Raw genomic sequence first — 21,928 nt, 5'->3', positions numbered from 1 at the left:
AGATGAAAGTTAATAATGAAAGTTTGAATTTTGAAATATAATATAATAACGAGAAAAAATTCGTCCCACTGTAGAATCCAGTAATAACGCTGAAGAGTTTAAATATTTTATTTAAAGTTAACGATGTTTAATTTCATCGAAGCTTTAACTTTAGATTTATGTTAATGATTTAGAGTGTACGATTTTTTCCACTGGTGATTGTGATATCTATCCGAGAGAAACTTTATTAAAATATTATGTGATTGATATTATCTTTAATCGTCCATTAGATTTATTAAATATTGGTTCGATGAAAGGATTCCTTTCTTTTAAAAGCATAATTTTTAATTTCGATTATAAAAAAACGAAAAGTATTTAGCATAGCAGTATTTATTTACCATATTTTTTTTTTTTTGCATACTCAAATGCTTCAAAGAATTTAAAAACGAAAAATCATTAAACGAGCGAAAGCTCGATAGTACGTCCCTTTTCTTAACCGTTCTTTTCCAGGATAAAGCGCGTGACAAAGGACGCGGCCATCTCAAAAGCTCCAGCTCTGCTCTTATGAAGAGTGACGGTACTTTGTCAACGATTTTCAAGTTTTATAAACAAAGAAATATAATACTATTTTTTTATCGATCGAAGCTTCGAGCCACGGTTGGCAGCCTCGCGTCAGACTCTTCTTTTCACCTTCATCTCATCCGCTTTTTGTCCGTTTTTTTTTCTCCCCTCTCCTTCCCCTCTCTCCTGTTCTTTTTTCCCTCCCCTCCCCCTCCAAAATTCGCGGTTTCCGACGAATCTCCTCCTTTCTTCCCCTCCCTCGCCATTTTTTCCTCGCGTCGATTCCGCTTGAACTTTTTCTTCGCACAACTCGTCACGACTTTGATCGATGCTGGACGCCATTCAATCCTAAGTAATTTTCTTAACGCAAGTTTAGCGTATCCTGCTATTCCTCTCCTTGAAAGCATTTCCACTTTTAAAACGTGTCTTTACGAATCATTTTTCTATTATTATTACTCGAGATACGAGAAAGTTTGAAAGTGGACGAGGATTGAGTTTCGAAAAGGATTCGTTTTATAATTATGCCGGATAACAAAAGTTTTTTTCTTTTTTTATGGAGAAAAACTATTAATATTTCTCTTGGTTAAATATCAAATATTTTTTTTTTTTTCATTCATTACAATAATATACAATGTCAAATAAGACTCTTTTTGAGTGTTTCAATTTTATAAATTTCGTTATTTATGGATATCTCTCCGATAAAGTATTTTTTTTTTATATTTAATATATTATTTAATTTAATATTATTGGAAATAAATGAAAAAATAAATGAAATATTGTGTTTGGACGCTATGAATGACTAATAATAAAGATGAAAAAATGAAAAAAATTCATTGATAGTATAAAATTCATATTGAAATTTAATCACTTGACATTTTCCATTTTTCATTAATCATATATAAATTAAATATCTTCTTGAATTAATCCATTCTATCTCGACAAAAATTACCATTTGATCACTTACAAGAAAAATATCATCTAATTTTTGCTAAGTAGATGCTTTGCTTGTTTATAATTTACTGCTTTTTGAGAAGAGAGACAGTCGAAATTGTACAAATGAAAGATCTTTGAGATAGAACGCTCGTCTGTTTAAAAATTTCCTCTCAAAGTCGCTTCTCACAAACCCGATCAAAGAGTAATGAACAGGAGCGAAGAAGGGGGATGAAAGGGTCATTAATTAGGTAACCCAAGCTTTGAAGAAGATCTGACACGAGAGCACTATCCGTAGGTGAAATTCTTGATGAACTGAAGGCCACTCTTGAAAATATTGAATCACTTTTCAATCTTCTAGCGTGATCTCCAAATAAAAAGAAAAATCTTTGACAATAATAATTGGTACGAGAATTGACACACGCATCTTCGTGACAATTTAACACAAAAGGATTTATTAGAAAATTGTTTGTGAATGATTGAATTGATGGAAATAATATGATTTGCGTTTCTAAACTGATAAAAAATTGCAAATATCAATAGTAGTTTATTGAATTAATATTAATATTAATATTAATATTAAATATAATTTCAGATTGTACAATTTATCAAATGTGGACACTATTTTGAAAGTGAATCTTTTGAGAATAATGCAATGAAAATTATTTTCTAACTGCAGCATCCATTTATAAGAAAATATTCTTGTGAAAATTTTCTTCTCAAATATGCATGTTGCATTTTTCAATTATCGTCATATCAGCATTACAAGTAAGTAACATCGTTTCAATCGAAAACTTATTTTTCAAATGTGTTGCATTTTTATTTAGATGCATCTAAGTCCAAACCATGTTGAGCAGAATTATATCGTTACTTTGAAAATACATTTCATCCCAACATCCCATTTTCGCAACGAAAGGCAATTCCAGAATGGATAAAACGTCGCGTCGTTTCGTGCGCCACAGAATACCCCATTTTCGAGTTCCGGGCGAAAGAGTGCGCAGGCGAAAGAGTTTATTGCCACGCAATTTTTAAAATTTTTACCTCGCCTGTATTTTCATGCATGCACCCATGATTCCGTTTGTGAGACACCCTATGTAATGGACACACGATCGCGTGGCATTTCGACGAAACGGCAAAAACTGGTCGAACAACCATTGAGTGAAATTTAATTGCACGATTCGCGTGTATGCACATTGTAATAATGCATCCACCGAGGAATATTGCATCATTATTGCCACGTATTATTAACGAATTCATGTCGCGCGTAATAACGCTCCCTTTTTTCCTTTTTTTTTTTTTTTTTTTTTTTTTTTGAATAAAATTGTCAATGCGTTATTATTTCTCTTCTGTTCGTTTTCAGATTGATATTGAAAATATTTTAAAAGAGATGGTACTGGTGATATCTACATTTTATATTTTATTTTATTTTATTTTTTAAAATATGTATATATGAAGCGTAATACTTGATTTTTTATCAATAGTTTTTGTGTTAATATTATATCCTTTATTTTTTGAAATCTATTATGCAAAAAATTTGAATTCCCTTGCCAGAAATTTAATCCCTTAATGATGTTTCAAAAAAGAAATATGGATACATGTTTCAAGAAGCATCGATCGAAAGAATAAAAAAATTCACTTTTGAATTTCTTACAGATTAATACGAAACTAAGAAAAATTAAAATTTAATTATGATATAATGTTGAAGTACACATTCAAATTAATTTAATTCATTGCTATCATCTTCGTTATATTAGAACAATGCCAGTCGAAAAATCGAAGATCATAAGGATTGAGAGAAGAAAAAAATAAAAGTCTTTTCTCCTCGAACGTTTCTGTTGGACAATTCGAAGACACGAAATATGCAATTTTTCATTGTAAGCATGCTAGCCCATCCTATAGGATGTATTCTCGATTTCCCTTGTTGCAAAGGGACGCTTGTCCCCGGAAATCCTGAAGGAAGGAACCAGAACCTCGAGGCACGGATAAAAGAGGAAGAAAGATTTCCTCGTTGAAAATCGTTCGAGAGCCATTCTAGGTTTCAACGATGGAGTCGGTCGTTTCTGTAGTCGTTATATATTTGATATAAGCGCTATTTGTCGTACGCAAATTTGATCCTGAGATGGACTGGTATCCTTCAAACACATCGGGATTGCAATTTTAGGAACACCCTGTTTGTCGTCGTATACATTGTTCGAATATTTCTTTTTGTAAAAAAAGAAATATTCTATTTATTGAAAAACAGTTTTCTATGTTATGACTAAACTAAAAGAATTGTAGTTTCGTGTGTTGTACGTATTAAATTTCTTTTCCTTTCTGATATGTGTAACAATAATGAAAAGAAAGAATTTAAATTTTATTCCAGGATTTTATCAAAGATTAAATTACATTCAGAAGTAAAAACTGATAAATGAAATTCAATGGGAATGTTATATGATTAAATAAAGAATAAATTGTGTTTGATATTTTAGAAAAGAAAATCTAAAACAATTTTGAAGAATTTGTAAAATGTTATTATCGTGATCATTAATGTGACAGCGTAGGGAAAAAGACATCTATGATAAACGATGCAACCAGATACTCCATCAAACTTTCATGTACTCTCACGTGATCATTATTCACAATTTGCAAAATTTCATGTATACGAGCCATTACACGATAACTCCAAAAACAAATAATTGTTTAATAATTATTTCATTAAATACCAATTTAATTAAATTTCAGTCTTGCATTAATTGTTTCATTGAATGCAGTTGATAATTATACAATATTTAACTTTTCTGAAAGTTTATAAACATCCTGAACTCGAATATAATCGCATCGAATGAAAAAATATATGAAAGCTAAAAAATCAACCCTTCAAATAATTTGTTCCAGGAATAAAATCAACACCTCGAACGAATTCTGCTCAAGCCAATAATTTAATAAAAAAAAATGACAGTTTAACGATTTATTTCGACAACTACATACAGACGAGAAGATATGATAAAAATTGATCAAACGCTTCAGGCTAACCAAGCAAAACCAAGATATCCGACACGCGGTGTTACTCGAGGAGGTTAAATAAGAGAGGGTGGTTGCAGAGGGAAAATAGTAGCTGCCTGTTTCCTCTGCTTCTTCTCCTTCTTCTCCTGGGTGAAAGATAAACGCGCAGACAGACGAATAGTTGCCCGGAGGGGTAGGGGGATGAAGTTAGCACGCGTCTGGCATACGGTCCCGAGCTGTTAAAACCTGCCAGAGAGTAGACACCAAATGCTATTCTGCACACGGCTTTCACACGGTCCTGCCCACACATATATATTCGATGCCCGTAAGAAATAGAAACAAAAATCGAAAACTGCGGCAAAAGTTGAGAATGCTCGTTTAACGGATTACTGAATCATTGATAAAAGGGTGACCAACTTTGAGGGGCCATGTTTTCCGCGAATTCGCAAATGGGGTTATAAAAGTAAAATATTAATCTCTCTAAGTTATACGTTTCGATGAGGGGATATATATATATATATATATATATGTATATTTTTTTTTTCCATATTTTATTATATGTATGTTGATTGGATTTGTAGGGATAATAAGAAAATTGGAAGATGGCTGCTTAGGGGAATATGGTTATGGGATAATGGTGTTTCAGGGACGGAAAGTTTTAAATTTTAAGTAGTTTTAATGGAAAATGGAGTTTGCAACTGTAATCATGTATCGTTCAGTTGACTCCCTTTTAAGTACTTAACCCTTTGCCGCTCTATGTCGATGCGGACTTGATATTTTATTTAACGTTCATATGTTGCAGAAGATACGTCAGAAGATTTGGTCATTTAAACGTTCAATAAGAAGGATATTTAATTGTAGTAATGTTTCATCGTTGTTAATTTTCATTAATATGAAAAAAAAGATCGTTTTATATTTGTGAAAATTTTTCGTACATACTTTTTTAATACATTTGTAATCGAAAAGATTTTAATTTAAAAATTTTAATTCGAGAAAATTAAAAAAAATTAAATATCGATATCCGTGATTATTTGGCAAGCGAAATTAAATTGATGATTTGCCCAGTAACGAAGGTAAATTCTTATAATTTCGATTAAAGTTTGGATCGTAAAACGATTATTTTATTTAGATACGCGAGATGAAATGCGCTTAAAAAAGAAAAAAAAATAACGAAGCAATCTCGATTACAAATCCAATTCCATTCAAAGCCATAAACATTTTAACGGATCGTTTCTATCGTGATATCCCATCAAGATTCCGATTGGGAATTCTTTTAAAAAACTTTTAAAGATAACTTTTCGTTATATAACATCATTTGATTATAAGTTTTTAATTGAACGTGCAATTATTCGAATAGTTGAATGATTTTAATGATTTTTAACAATATATCGCATAAAATATTTCCAACAAAAGATGCCTTTGTAAGTATTCTTTCACTTTCTCTCTCTCTTTTTTTTAATACAATTTTATAAAATATATTTAAAAAATTAATGATTTAAAGAAATAATACTAAAACATGATCTAATACGAACATTATATTTTTAGGCCATATTTAAAACCACCTATCTATTAAACGTTTCTGGAATAATGGAATAAAAAAAAATATTATTCAAAAGTTCTTTTCCATGCTGCATTAATCCTAAACAAAAAGAATCAAATCGAGGAAGCAACATCATTCCGTTTCCTCGGTTCAACGTTCGACTTTTCCACCGCGCAACGTATTATGCTGCTGAAGCCTTCATTAAATCACTTTTTTTTTTTTTCCCTCCCTCCGTGGAGAATCTCCCCTGCAATTTCCGCGCGAGTCGCCTCTCGCATCTACTTTCACGATCAAAGTGCAATATTCACACAGGCGAAAAGAAAGCTAATCGGCAGGAAATCGTTCGGTAACCGACCACGCACATACGTGAATCGGATGCGCACACATTGCATAGAAAAATCGAACGCTCGTATTTCAACGCTCGTCTCGATCTTGGCTTTCGCTCTCTCTAATTATTAGCCACGATTCTCTCCGGCTACCGACCCTCGTTAAGTTCCGAACCTTGCTGATTATTGTGCACGCCTCAGACGACGTAATTACCATGCGCTTCTTTTATTTTTCTGCCCCTGTAAGATGTCGAGGATCAAGGTTTTGATCGATAAATCATGGCACGCAACCCGACCAAACCTTGCATGGAAAGAATCGATTATCGTGTGCGCAACTATTTTATGATTGCTCGTGATATTTGACGATATACGAAGGATTAAATTTAAGGCGACAATTTTTTTTTTGGTTCGAGTAAAGTTGTGGATCGATAATAATTCGAAGAAGCGTATATTCAAATGTACACAAATATATATCAGTAAAAATTTTCAATCATAAATCTATTAGTAATAGAGTCTAGTAATGGTTATTAAAATAAAATTGTAAATAAAATTCACATGTTTACTTTGAAAAGAAGTATAAAAATGTTTCCAATGTTTAATTTCATGGCAAAAAAAAAAACGGGGGAATTCTTTCTGAAACGAGTCATATGAAAATTGAGCACTGCTGATAGATAAAATCTTTTTTTAATCTTCCGAGCAAATAAAAAGAACAAACATTGCCACTTCGTGAAATAAAAATTGTTTTCCAGTGAGTATATACTGTCACTTTTTCCTGTGAAATATTACATTCTATTCCACCCTTCTATTTTTATTCATTTCTCGAATTTTGGTACAGGTTTCAACACTCAAACAATTTCCCAATTCTTCCTTTTCATTTTGGACAATGCCACGCTTCGTTTCCAAACGACACGTCGAATGGTATCGATGTTTGAAAATCACTTGTTCAAAAAAGGGAGGACAGTTACGCTTTTGGCAACTTTGGCCCCCTCGGTGTTGCACTGCGCGGAATCCAGAGCATTCTTGTGTCCCGAATTTGTCGTCACCAATTCAACAACTTTCAATTCTATTACGAGCAAGGGATAAAGTCCGATCGGTGCAAACTACTTCCGTTTAAAAAGAATTTTTAAACATATGTCCAATATTTTTCTCTTATTGAGCTGATACAATTATTTTATATACCACATAATCAATTTTTCTTTTTTTCAATTAATATTATTACCTTATTTTGACAGATCTCATCTTTTATTTAAAAAATAAGTATTTGCTTCTGTGATCTTTTATTTAAAACGATTTAAATTTCAAAAATATACGAACATATTCGTAAATATCCTGTTAGATGATAGAACAATAATGTTTTATTGTTTTTGAAAGAAAGTAATATAATTATAAAATTGGAAACGATATACAATTAAGAAATTATTTATCTTTGAAATTTAAAACCGAGTAGTAAGTATAGATATGAATCTATTGCAATGATAAAGTTCGATATGGATTAGCGTTATTGCTTGTTATCGCGAATAAAATTTCGGTTTGAGGAAGCTTTTAACAGTATCGAAGTCCTTTAAAGACTAGCCACTACTATTCTACGAGAGCCGAGTCGTAAAAAGCAGAGAGACGAAAGGTTGTAAAAGGACGAACGAGGTTTGATGGATTTCATCATCGAACTTTTTACTAGTCTATAAAAGGAAATCGGTACATCTTGCAAACAAGAATGAACGGCACTCACGGAGCGTCCAAGTGGAAATATTACGATTTATGGACAGTGCTTTTCATTCGATCATTGAATCACTTTTGATCGATCGATATAAAACTACTTTCATCTTACTACATTGATATTTCGTGTTTGTATATTTATTCCTTTTTTTTTTTTTTTAAGGACAAAGCATTTTTATTCTATAAAATACCATCAGCTTTCTGAATAAAAGATAAAGTATCTATCTCAAAATACATATCACATATTTCTATTTTTATATGCTCTATCAGAATTAATCTAATCTTTCTCAATCTATTTTGCAGATTAAAAAATATACATTATGAGATTAATGTGATAGAAACACGAAGATGTATATGTTGTTGAAGTAAAATATTTCAGAAACTTAATAAAATATTGAATGAAAAATTCGAAAATAGTGACAATAATTGTCATAAATAAAAAAAAAAGATTTTTTTTACAAATTTTTATAGTTGATTAATATAATTATTCTCAATGAATTAATGAAAATAAAATTTATACTTATATTCGTTTATTTATAGAAATATATGGAATCTCTCTAATTTCTAACGAAGATAACATTGTCTTTATACCTGCCAATTATGCGAGAATTTGCACGTGAATAGAGCATAGAAATTCTGACAATGATGAAGTTAGACAAACTATTGATTCAGAGATAGGGATCAAAATAACTTCATCGAAGGTCTCCATGTCCGTTCTACGTAACAATATTCTGTAACTAACATTCAAACTCGCAGAAATTCATCTTATTGTTAGGAATAAACTTCATACAACTGTTTCATAGAACCGCTTCAAAATGATGTTGAATTCTCGCGGAGAGAAATGTATTAGATAAGTGTTCCTCAAACTCTATCAAATGCGCAATACAACAATTCCATTTCGTTGTAATAATTACAAACGTTTGGACACACCATGCAATATCATCAATTTTAATTTAATAAAAATAAAAATCCTTTGCAATTTATATTTTCTTTAATAAAATAAATCTACTTATAATTCAAGAGAGAGAGAGCTAAATTGAATGCTAAATTTTCATTTCTACTTATTCTATTATTCTATTATTGACTATACAAACACTATTTATTAAAAAAAAAAATCTCCTTCTCTAAAATTATTCATCATCATCGGCCAATCGATTATTGAATCATTCCTCCTCCCTTCCTCCAGCGTGAGAATCTTTCCCGCATCGAATGAAACGGTCTCATTCTCGCCACAGTCAAACTTCGAAGTTGCCCGCGAAAAGCGTAAGTTGAGCTCGCGTAATTTAGCGAATTTCACCACGCCAACTTTCATGCTCACCCACCCCCTCTCCCCCTCCCAAGAATCGAGGGAATCCTGGGCGACTTAATTAAATTCGATAAAATGTCCCGGGCACGGGCTAGGGCGAGCTCTCGGGGATGGACGGGTACAGGCGAGCTCAGAGTCCGCTCGTAAAGCGTGAATTACGATACCCTGTAAAACGAGTCGACTTACGTGTCGATGGGGAGAAGGGGGGAGGCGTTGACACACAGGGTCTCCTTTTTTACTTCCCTTCACCCTTTCGAGTTACGATTAATTTCTCTCCTTCTTTTTTCTCCTTCTCTCTTCGCCGTGTTTCCTCTCCGAGTAGCCACGTAGCAGCACGTGCCGTTTTATGGCCCGTGCTTCTTCGATACACCACCGTGTCGATTGCGAAACCCTTGCGTCACGCGTATAAATATATATACTTGTATAAATATCGAGCGCCGGGAACTCGTGCTCGGTTCTCGAGACACGGCGCGGGTGTATCGCGTGCATGTGTGTGTGTGTTCTCGCACACGTCGTAACTCATAAGGGAGATTAATGTCTCCGGCGCAACTGGAGAACTGTAAAGCTTCGCTACAGAACTGTTCTGTTCTGTAGGAAAGCTGTTACTCGCGGAGGAAACTGGGATCGTGATGCGACTGTGGAACGTCGTAAAGAGCAGCTTTGAGCATTCAACCTGGCCTTTTCCTGTTTCTACGAGAAAATTTGGCCTTTCTTTATTGATAGCTCTGCGTGAATAAAAAAAACGGCCTACCAGGAATAACAACAGGATGTTTTTCCATTATCGTATTTTCTTCTTCCTCCTTTTTCTTCTTTGGTTTCTTTGTATTATTTGAGCTTTCGAACGGAGGCAATGTGCCGCTTTCGATTTGAAGCTTTGCACGCGCGAACAGAGATGATCGATTAGGGAATATTGAGATTAAAATTATTGAGCATGGAAGGAGGAATTTAATAAAAATAAATAAATAATTAGAAGGGATTAGAAGAGAAACAAAATTTGCTTTATAATTTATTATTAGATCTATTATAAGTATAAATGTTGTATATAATCTATCTAAAGAAAATTGATTTTTGAAATGATATTACTATAAAATGATATCCTTTAAAAATATAATTTATTTGGACGGAAATACGAATGGATTTCTCGGGATATTTCTGTGAAAAAATAATTTCTCATCTATCTTTTCTCTGCAACTGAAAGGAAACGAGAAAGCTGCAACTTTCGAGATCCTAAAAGAATTTGCAATACAATTTGAAAGTATTGCCAAACTTTGAAGCAGTGATGGTAATTAGGTAGACGGTACTCTTCGAATCGATTGTAAAAGAGAAAAACACGCATCCTTGTAGTCACAGCTCATTCCTAAATCGGCTTTGCGTACTTAGTAAAGTAAATCGGAGATATACATAATCTCATTCTGAGATGGGGATCGTCAAAGGGAATCCATAAAATCGCGACAACTGCGTATGTATAGGGTGTCTCCGAATTACGTGAAATAATTGGTTATCAGAAATTTAGAGGATATATAATCATGTGAGAATTTATAGAATTTCTCTTTGAAAAAGAAGAATTTTTAATCTTCACATTGCATAATTATTATTGTTGAAGTGGATAATTATTAATCGTGCAATGTCACACTAAGCTCTAATATACAAAGCAAAATTGCTTAACGAATTACATATTTCACGTCGAATCGAAAACACATAAAATGTTGGTATTCGTCAATGAATTATAAATTTTTATTAAAGAACTAACCATATGCAAAATATCTTTAAAAATATAATATTGTTTCAGCATTATATCCCCAAAGTGATATAAACGATATTATTATCACTATAGGAAAAAAGAAAAAAATAAAAGAAAAGAAAAAAATAATCGATAACTAGAAAAAACAAAAGGGTTAATAGAGCCGAGAGAGCAAGGTGGACGATTAAAAGCGGTTCCATAACAAATGAAACATTCACGATTGAAATTTACGGGGGTTGCTCGGGTAAGCTTGCAAGCACAGCTTTATTTACGCGAACCGGCTGCCTACTTTGCTCCACGGTAATTACTACGGCAATTACATCGCGATTTACAGTAATTACAAGTTTTACTGGTTGAGTGGAACCTGAACTGTGCCCGTCGCGCCACTCTATACCAAGCGGGGGCACCTTTCGCCATAAAAAGCTCTCTCAAGCACCAGTAGAAACCATTAATCTACCTGCTACATTGTGGTCCACAATACATCTAGACTTAACAGAGGAATCGTCCCCTGTGCCAAGGGAATTTTTCTTCCACCAACTGCCATTTTAATAGTTACTCCTTTTCCTTCCCTTCATTTCAAAAATGAAATGAATGAATGAATCCGTACAAAGGAGGACATTAAGAAACAAAAATTAAGAATTGGATATTTTCTGATGCCGTGTGTACGTAATCTGTTTTATTCATGTTTTTTTATGTGAAAAGGTTTTTGATTGTTTGAAAATCGAATGGTACTTTATTCGAATCAGGAAGTAACACAGCTGTGTGTTCACGTTTTTCAATATATAAAAAAATTTATGATATACATTGAGTATATAAATATTGAAAATATTCTGAATTAAGTTATTAATCGTTACGATATCTTGGTTTAAATTCCATTGCGATGATTCTTTGATGAATTATATTAAAAATGTAAGTTAGTAAAAATTAAAAACGAAAGATGATCTACAATTTAAATTTGACGATTGTTCAACAAACAATCAAAATTTAATTAAATAGATTATAAATATAAAATATTATTGAATGTAATTAATAAATTTTTCATTGACTACATATTAGGAAAATTAATAATACGATTTAATTATACGTAACGGTATATCTCATTCATCAACTTATTACGAAATGATAATGTTATAAACAATATTAAAATGCTTTAACATAAATTCTCAATTTATTAGTCACTTATGGACAGAGGTGATGTTTTCGAGTCACGACTGTGTTCGAATATTACAATAATTTTGATCGGTGAACGTCATGTAGCCACCCACATGCGTCACTGCCAGATATTTTCGACATCCACCGTCGCTTATTTGGTTTCATACGAACGCGTGCTCAGCAAACCATGGCTTATTAGCATTAATAATTTGGCAACATTTAATAAACAATCAGCCAATCTAGTTTCATCTGTCGGTCGAGTCTAGTTAAAGGACTTGATCGATAGTAAACTAGTATTGTAAAGTAATATTGAGAATAATTAATATTCACAATATTATATATCGTTCCTAAATATTCATTTTAATTTTATCACAATTATCTAATTATTACCCCCAATTAAAGAATGAATTTATTATTGAAAGATAGGATAAAGTTTTTTAAATAATTAATAATTTAAATATGTATTTAAAAAAATCTTGTATTATTTGAATTATTAAAATTATTATAGCGAAATAAAAATAAAAATTACAAAGATATTTTTCAATAATAAAATAAATTTGTTCCAATAGAAATTATAGGAAATTTCGATTATCAAATACAATTCGAATCTTAATTTTTTTTTATGAATACAATTAATAAATTAACAATTTATAACTCTAATTAATTATTTCAAAATATCATAATAGAAAATTTATATTGGATATTTATATTGGTTCCGTATGAAACCAAATAATATATCACAAATAAATATCAATATTCAAATATCAACAAGTAAATATATGTGATTTTTATCACAGTTCCATTGGAACAAGACAAAATAAATTATGTTCAAAAACTTACGATTATTTCCGGGAGAGGATAGGAAGAGGCAGCCACACACACACAAAGGTACACAATACTTAAAATCTTTCTCAATATACTACACAAAATATAAAAATAAGAACGTAAAATAACACTCTTGTATAAAGAAAAACTTAATTAATTGCTCAGATCGGCAGCTATATATAGTCCATAGGGGTATATTGCACTAGCGAGTACTTGAAGCCGCCTAGCGGTATGATCGGTATTACGGTTCGGCATGCAAGCCGATCAAAGCGGTAATTAAAATTTATGCAATTCTGCGACGTATATCGATTGTTGGGACATCTTTTTCATTTAAAATTATTTTTAATAACAAATATTATTTATCAAATATAAATACACAAATATTATATTATATATAATATTATATTATATAATATTATATTATAAAAAAAGAATTTATGAATTAAATTCCTTTATATAAAACAGCTTCTGTTTTCTTTTTAATACAATTCTTTTAGGTATAATATTAAATTCATAGAAAAATTTATAGATAAATTACAGAATAAATGTTATATACAATAATTGATCTAAATTGGAAGAAAAATAATCGTTAGATATTTGTATTCGTGCAAGATAATAATAATTCAGGATAATAATAATACTTGACAAAAATGCACGGAAATTATTCGCGAAAATAAATAATGAATTATTGAATTATATATTTCTTTCTGAACTTAAACTTAATTAAACACCATTTCAATAAAAAGAGAATAAAAAAAATTAGAATATTGTGTTCATAAAGAAAATTAATCAAACAGAATTCATAATTTGTAATATAAAGAGTCACAAAAGATTTGATCACATAATCATTAGTACAAAAAATTTATAAAGTAATTACAAAGTATATTACACTAATAATTTAATAACATTAAGAAGAGAAAATATCCTCATAGGATTGAGAAATTACTCTTGTTATTATTACTTTATGACTATGAACCTTGACATTTTCATCCTTTCCTGTTAACGTTACCCTTTTACAGTTGCATTAATATCACGGGAAAGATAACGAACGATACCTGAACGACGACTGGCTAGTATATCTTAATAGCTTCACTTCGTTCCACCATTATCGTAAAATGATCCTATATGCCACTCGAGGAAATAATTAACACAGAAATAAGATCTATCACCGCGCGAATTTAGATTATAACAAGAGTAAGTAGAATTTGACATTTTTATTCCTCGAGTCAAATATTAATTATCTCGACATGAGTTTTTTATAATCTTTTATTTATTAAGAAATAATTGAAATATATATATATATATATATACAGAAATATTTATAATATCAATAATTTTCATCTAGGTACTATCACATATGTATTACATATAAATATTAATAAATATTAAATATTTTTACATTCGTTAAAATTTCAATAAAACTTTACAACACAATTGAAACAATTCTATTAATACATCGTAATATATCAATTGAAAATAATAACAAAATCGATCTATCAGCCAATCTTTACAATCCTCCTACTTAAATTCCGTATAAAAAAATAATCCAGCACATCGATAAACTATCAGAAAGTATCGCATTGGGACAGAATATCGTTTCTCATGAAACACGAGAACAAAGGAGAGGAAAGAAAAGGATCGAAAACGGATTCTCTCAAGTGGAATAATATTATATTTCATTTCGTCGAAGCGAGGAGAAACGAAAACATTAAAGAAAAATAAGGCTAGTTAAATTTACGTATCCAATGAAAAAAAAAAAAAAAGAAAAAGAAAAAGAAAAAAAGAGAAAATAAACGCGACCGATATTCTTGGCACGAAAGGGATCATCCGGATCGTGGAATTCAAGATGTTCCCGCGCATTCCTTGAAACGAGAGGATCACTTATTTACGAGACTGCCTAAAGGCAACCTAAAAGAAGGAAAGGATGGAAAAAAAGATGGGTATTGCGTTTGATGTTACCTCGAATTGGCTAGTTAAGAAACAGGATTCGTTGACGGATTCGTTTTCCGCGTAGAAAGGTTATTTATGAATCGTGAGTCGTGGCATCGATCCGTACCGGGAACGACGTGGGCGTTCGAGGATTCTTCGCCAATGGAACGGATCGCGATGCACGCTACACATCCGGCGTATTAGACGACCGATATATCGGCCAACTATGGGGGAAAATGGTGAAGAATCTATTCGTGGCAAATCGACGATAAACTTTCACGGCTTTAGCCATTAATGGTTAAAGGGAACGATGCTTTATATTGTTTTTCTTACTTCTTTGTTGCATTTTGTCTAAAGATGGCAATTATTTTTTATGTGAATCTTTATGGGGAAATTTTGTTATTTTTTTTATCGTTATTTAGCAAGTGAAAACAAATTGCATAATGTTAACAATATGTTTGTGTTTTTTATAGTTGAGTGATATAATTCTTAATAGGATAAGTTTAGTTTAGTGAATTAGTTTTCTGTTCAGTTTGATAATTGACTTATTAATTATTGACGTTCAGAGATATTCTTCAATCGGATTGATTGACATCGTTAATGAAAAATTGAGAGAAATGTTTGGGATACGTTTCAGTAATTAAAAATTTTAATATTTTATAAAGTGGTTAACATGTCATATTAGTTTAAATAATTAATGTTAGACAGGTTATATAATTAGGATATAATTGATTTAATCGATTCCTACAAGTATAATTTATACACAATTGTTAAAATACATTTAATAATTTTATCCAAATATTATCTATTCATCATTTATCATTTATTATTTACGTGTTATAGATACAAATTTACCTAAAATACTTCTTTTTAAATAAATAAAAACCATTCGAACAAATTAATAAATAAACGGAATTTCAATTATTTACCACGTAAATATTACTCCAAACAAAATTTTCTATTTCTCTATGATACCTTCTCTATCTTCGAGCAAATTTGACAATAGAATTCACGAATCTTACAACACAGAAATTTAAACTTGCAGAAACTTGTCCGATCAATGATAGTTTCAGTCAGAATTGGCGGACAAACTTTACAACGGTTCATCTTCAGACACACATCCACCTATTCCATTCCCAACCCAACGATTTTCGCGGTTGTGTTTCCCAACTTTGCAAGAGGGTGCATCATCGACCTAAGATGGAAATCTGTGTAACAGTGGGTCCATTACAACCGCGATGTAGAGGTGTCAGTGATCGATGAGATCCTTGGGAACGATCAATCCTGGGAGCCAGTGGTGCAATCGTTGATTTTCGTCTGACAACGATGGCAAACATGTCAATCAAGGAAGAAGGGAGATAAGGGGTGGCGGTGTTGGCGGATACACCTCGTCACCCTGTACCTCGTTAAAACGTGATAACTCCATCTACATGTAAATCTAATCGGGCAGGGGTGGCGAGGATATCAAACCACCCTCGTTAACCACAGTCAGCATCGTGAACCTGGCCAAAACGAGTCAGCCGACGACTGCCTTAAACTCGGCAAGCCACGAGTTGAACCGTCAACGCGTATGTCTGCCACTGAATTCCCGTGTAATGAGACCTAATCCCGAAGGATGTCTTCTCTCGCGTGCACCACCTTGGTCGGATTTCTATTGCCTTGTAAAACCATCCAATCCGCCCACGAGGAAACGAATGCGGTTAATTATCCTCGTTGATCCGCGTACTTGGTATGATTTAATTCCTTTCTGGTTTGCTGGTTGGTATATTTGGATCGTGACAGTGGATTTTAACAAATTTTTTTAAGAAGTTTCTGTTCATCTTTGGAAGAGATGACGTTCGATTGTTGATTCTTGATAAAATTTGTGAAGAATTGTTCATTGGATGGGGGTAAAAGCAATGTTTTTTTAATATCTAAGAAAATATTAGAGATATAAGATAGATTTATCATTTTATTTTAATATTTTATAGATACATTTTTGAGTCAAGAAGAAAGATGTAAAATGTTTTCGAGTTTAAACAACTTTTACTTCATTTTATCGTAATACAACTAACATTTCATTTTTTCATTTTCAGTTCCAGTGATTACTATCAGCGGGGTTGTAGGAAACAAAGTGCACCTTCCTTGTGATATTCGTTCTGCCGACAACGACGAAGTGAGCATGGTACTGTGGTACAAGGAGGGTGCTGGAGAACCCATCTACAGGTGAGCTAATAATAACACAAATCAAAATTGCAATCGAAATAACACGAAACAAACTATTAATTCTTATCCCTTCCTCTACACTCATCATCACAATTCGTGTACAACGATAAAAAGTCACGAATTCGTCAGAAATTCTCTACCAACGGGGTCGCGTTAGGTTGAGGCGCCATCTAAAATTTTCCCCGAAACTCGATAATCCGGGAATATAAATTGCTCGGAAGAAATAAAACGAGGAGCACTGCAGGCGTGGCCGTAGGGGTGGATAAAGGACGGTCCAGAAATTCCTCGCGTTATTTTCCACGGTGAACTTCATTTGCTTGCCGACTCGCTATTTCGCTTCCGCGACCCGTGAAATTTTGCATATAGAATGGTGCTTGGCCCGCAAACCTTCGAACCTCGCCACCCTCTCCTACTCCCCCTCCCCCTGCCTCGCAAAGAAGCGCGACAGACTCGACCAAGAGGGTGCGGAAACACCAGGATCGCGTGGAATCTCTTGGCGCTGCTTGCCTCATATTTAAGAAATGTAATAAGGTGTAAGATATGTGAAGGGGGATAAGCGATGCATCGTCCCCTGCCTCCCTCCCATCTCCTCTCCTCTCCTCCGCTTCTGTCTAAAAAAGAGAAAAGGCGGAGGTATATATGAATCGCGGGGGCATAGGTCGTCGCCTGTTGTAAAGTCAGTTTAATCCTCCCTCGTGGAAGGGGGAGAAGAAGGGAGAACCTTAAATTTAAAGGCAGACAGACGCGCCCCCTTGTATCTTTCTCGACTTCGAGCTTTACAATTCCTCCGGCTGAAGCTGTAAAATATTTATGGTTAGGAACGCTTCCTCGCTTATCATACGTGTGCCAGACTGTTAAAGACGGGAAATAGCGAATATCATTCCTTCTCTTTCCCCTTGTTTCCCTCGATTTGTCGCGACATCTTGCTTCATGAACAGATAATAAAGAAGGCACGTTTCGCATTTCTTAAGTGAATTCAGCTCTAACCTTTTAGTTTGGAAAGGAAAATATGTAATTGTTGTTTTATCGACTATTAAACAGCTATGAAGAAAAATGTGTAACATTTTTTTGTTTATAACTCGTAAGTCCAGATACTCGTGTCAGAATTACGATTTTATAAGTACATCGTAAATCGTTAAAAAGAATGACTTTTATTGTCAGATTTATATCAGTTTCTTACGAGATATAAAAGTCATGGATTTTTTAGCACGAAGAAAATTAGATTGGATAGATTATGGATCAAAGAAAAATTAGGAATATTTTCTAATATTTGCAAAAATCTACTCTAAAAATTTATTACTGAGATGTACTTGATTTAATGACATAATGTTCAAATCTTTTATGGCTTCCCTTCGTATACCTCGCGCAATATTTCACAACCTACTTATCAATGTACGCTAAATTTGTTCGTATATGCACGAGAAATAATAGGCTCTCAGATTTCCTAAATTAATGCAGCATAATGAAAACGTGCATTCTAAGGGGAAAGCGAACAGCACTCGTGATTATGACTAATAGTAAGCACCGTAGAGTATGCCTTGATAAACAGGGGTAATTTTTTGACTAATCCAACGAGAAATGAAAAACGGAACGCTAGTTCTACCCTCGAGCCAACCCATGTCGGTAGATAAGCGTTGGCTTGTTTTATATATGTAAATCTACTCCTCTGCATATCGTGAAAGCTTGGACGAATTATAATATTATATTTGGAATCCCTTTTAGTTAAGTTGATTAAATTGTTAACGTTTTTAAATCTTACCCTTTCGTATTATCCCTGTCACGTAGTAACATCCTGCCACTTATTCTGTGACTCGTGATCACATTACGCCGATTTATTCGGCCACTTGAATCTTTCATCCCCTCCCTCTCATCGGAACGTCTGGTTCATTCGATTCTCTCGATTATCGATTCATCTACTTACTTCGTTTCCCTCGATGACCCCGATTTTCTCTACGTTTCCTTACTCTTTTTATTTTCTTCAGTCCAGACAACCTTCGACTTTTCATGAAATTTCTAGTAATATTTGTGAGATCTCTGAACAACCTCTTCAATTGCTCTGTAGGGACATCGTTTCATAAAATTGAATCTGTCCAATTTCATTCGCTACTCTCCTTGGAAATATTTAAATCGTGTGCATTATACGAATGATCGTTCTTTATACGACTTAATAGTTTATTATGGAATGTATATAGGAATAGGAGAAAGATGAAAATCCATTCTTTTATAAAATAGGTTTTATAAATAGGTAACATAATAAGTATATTATAGAAATATGAAGGTAACTTCATTACATTTTTACATGAAAAAATATAATTCAACGTTAAATTAACTTTATTTTAATAAGTTACTAATAAATCATTTTTATAATATATATAATTTCATGTAATAATAAAATTATTAAAATATGATTATCTATATTACAGTAATCAAAAATTGTTCTCCTCATAACTATGAAAAGTACTGTTTATAAGCAATGGATTAAATTATTCGAAGAATACAGTCATAATATATCGATTAACGAATCAAAACTTTTCGAAAGAAATATAAACACAATGTAAGCAATGGATTAAATTATTCGAAGAATACAGTCGTAATATATCCATCAAAGGAATCAAAACTTTTCGAAAGAAATATAAACACAATGTAAGCAATGGATTAAATTATTCGAAGAATACAGTCGTAATATATCCATCAAAAGAATCAAAACTTTTCGAAAGAAATATAAACACAATGTAAGCAATGGATTAAATTATTCGAAGAAGTCATAATATATCCATTAATCGAATCAAAACTTTTCGAAAGAAATGTAAACACAACGTACAACGTAGAAGCCACGAGGGACCAGTTCTTAAGTTATCGTGCCACGGTATTCACGGTTGCTCCGTCGATTCTCGCCTCCATTCTCAAATCCGCCTCTCGTGATTTCCAATAAAAAGCAAGGGGGAATCGCCTCGATTTCCATTCGGTCCCGCGTTCGATCGTCGATTCTTCTTTCGAAAATCTCCGCGAATCGGCCGAGGTGATCGACGAGGCACGCGAGAGGCGGCGCGTCGACCGATCGATCGAAAGATTCAGCCGGGAACTCAGACAGCCGGGAATCGCTCTTTGCCAGGGTTATCGCTCGTCGAAAGCCGAGGAACGAACGCGTTATACCCACGAATCGTTTCCAACCGCCCACGGAAGCCTGGCGATTTTCTGAAAAGAGGCGAGGGATCCCGTCGAATATGCAGAGGCGAGCGTGTGTGCGTGGCTGGTTGCATCCATATGGGAGAGGGGGGAGAGGGCCCTGAGGGCTAGCCGCCTGAAGGCAAGCAACCACACGGATGTCCGGACGGCAGCGGCACGTCACGGAAGCGCTTTCCTCGTCTGTTGGAAGTGCGAAGTGGAAGAATTAAATCGTATTTCAACGTCAATGCCGCGGAAGCAGCCGGTGGAGTGGGACAGCTTTGGGAATACTCAGTCACGAGCGGAAATCCGAACTCCCGTGCAGCCCTGGAACGCAATTTAACTTTTAGTCGGTCGTGAGGAAACCGGTCGGCTTCCACGCTCCCTGCGATCTCTCTATCTTCTTTCTTTGCGCCCCTTCTCACCACTTCTGTCGCGATATCAGAGGTAAGAAAAACAGATAGGGACGACGGGGGGAAAGGGGGATAAAGATTCAACGTATCCGTTGTCACGACTTCCGTCCCTTTCCCTCTTTTCCTCTTCGGATCCCTTTCCTGGGCGGGGATGTTTAATATGCAATCACGCGAGGAAGATGGCTCTCCACGATGTATGCGCCTAACCCCTTTATCCCGTCGAATTATAATTCCGTTACGCTTTTCTCACCGTTAAGACCTTCACGGCGTGCTGGAACGATCTTAAATCGCGAGTCTGCTTGGACTCTCTGATCCCGATGTTGGAATTACGTAGCAGGATCTTCTAAATGTGTTTGAGAAGGTGGAAGATGTGCGAGGAGGATGAGGGATGGATTTGAAAAATGTTCGAAGAAGAAGAACGAAATCTGATAATAAAAATTTGATTCTCCTTAATACGAAGGAATACTTTTATTTTAGATATTTTGCGTGTTGATTTCTACGTGTATGTTTTTCGAATCTCAAAATAATTATTACGCATACACGGAAATGTCGATATTCCATCATTTTTTAAATATTTTTTCTAAATGTAAAATTTTCATTCATTAAGATGTATTTTATTATAATTTTGAAAAGTGGAAGAAAATTGATGTGAAATGTGAATTCAGTGCAGATTGTTAGTACGCAGAATTAATAAACGATTTAATATTAAAATTCGATTGTTAGAAACGAATTTGTTATAATATTTATTATAACAATTATGAATTTATAAAATAGCAATCGATAATATGATATTTTCTACTGTGAGTCTACAAAAAATTTGATCATGAATAAAGGAAAAAAATAATAAAGGAAACGACAACTATGTTTTTCAAGGAAAGTCATTATTTTTTATTCAACACTCAATTTATTTCAATAGTACATTCCTATCGGGAAACTGGTTTGCTTGCTCGACTTATGGTTTTTATGCTCGAAGAAAATAGAAATAACGAAAATAGATATATTTCTATGAAGTCCTGTACATTCAACTAACTATACAGAAAGTTACTACAATACAAATTAATTTCGTATACCAAAAAACACACACATGGATTCGAAAATAAACAATCCTTTAAAGTTAATAAAAAATTTTATGAACATTTATCTAACAAAGGGATAGAAATC

The 21,928-nt window shown here is 33.3% G+C and overlaps 1 protein-coding gene across 3 annotated transcripts in view; it reads left to right on the top strand.

The window, feature by feature from the left end:
• Positions 1-21,928, top strand: part of LOC412859 (hemicentin-2) — a 169,194-nt gene that overhangs the window by 86,358 nt on the left and 60,908 nt on the right. For all 3 annotated transcript variants that reach the window (XM_026441018.1, XM_006560711.3, XM_396311.7), the window contains exon 2: positions 17,060-17,189. In XM_026441018.1, coding sequence (XP_026296803.1) covers positions 17,060-17,189 — 130 coding nt within the window. The remainder of the gene's footprint in view (positions 1-17,059; positions 17,190-21,928) is intronic.

This window comes from Apis mellifera, linkage group LG5 (genome assembly GCF_003254395.2).
Source record: "Apis mellifera strain DH4 linkage group LG5, Amel_HAv3.1, whole genome shotgun sequence".
In the NCBI taxonomy this organism is placed as follows: Eukaryota; Metazoa; Arthropoda; class Insecta; order Hymenoptera; family Apidae; genus Apis; species Apis mellifera.
This window is presented reverse-complemented; position numbering and strand designations above follow the sequence as displayed.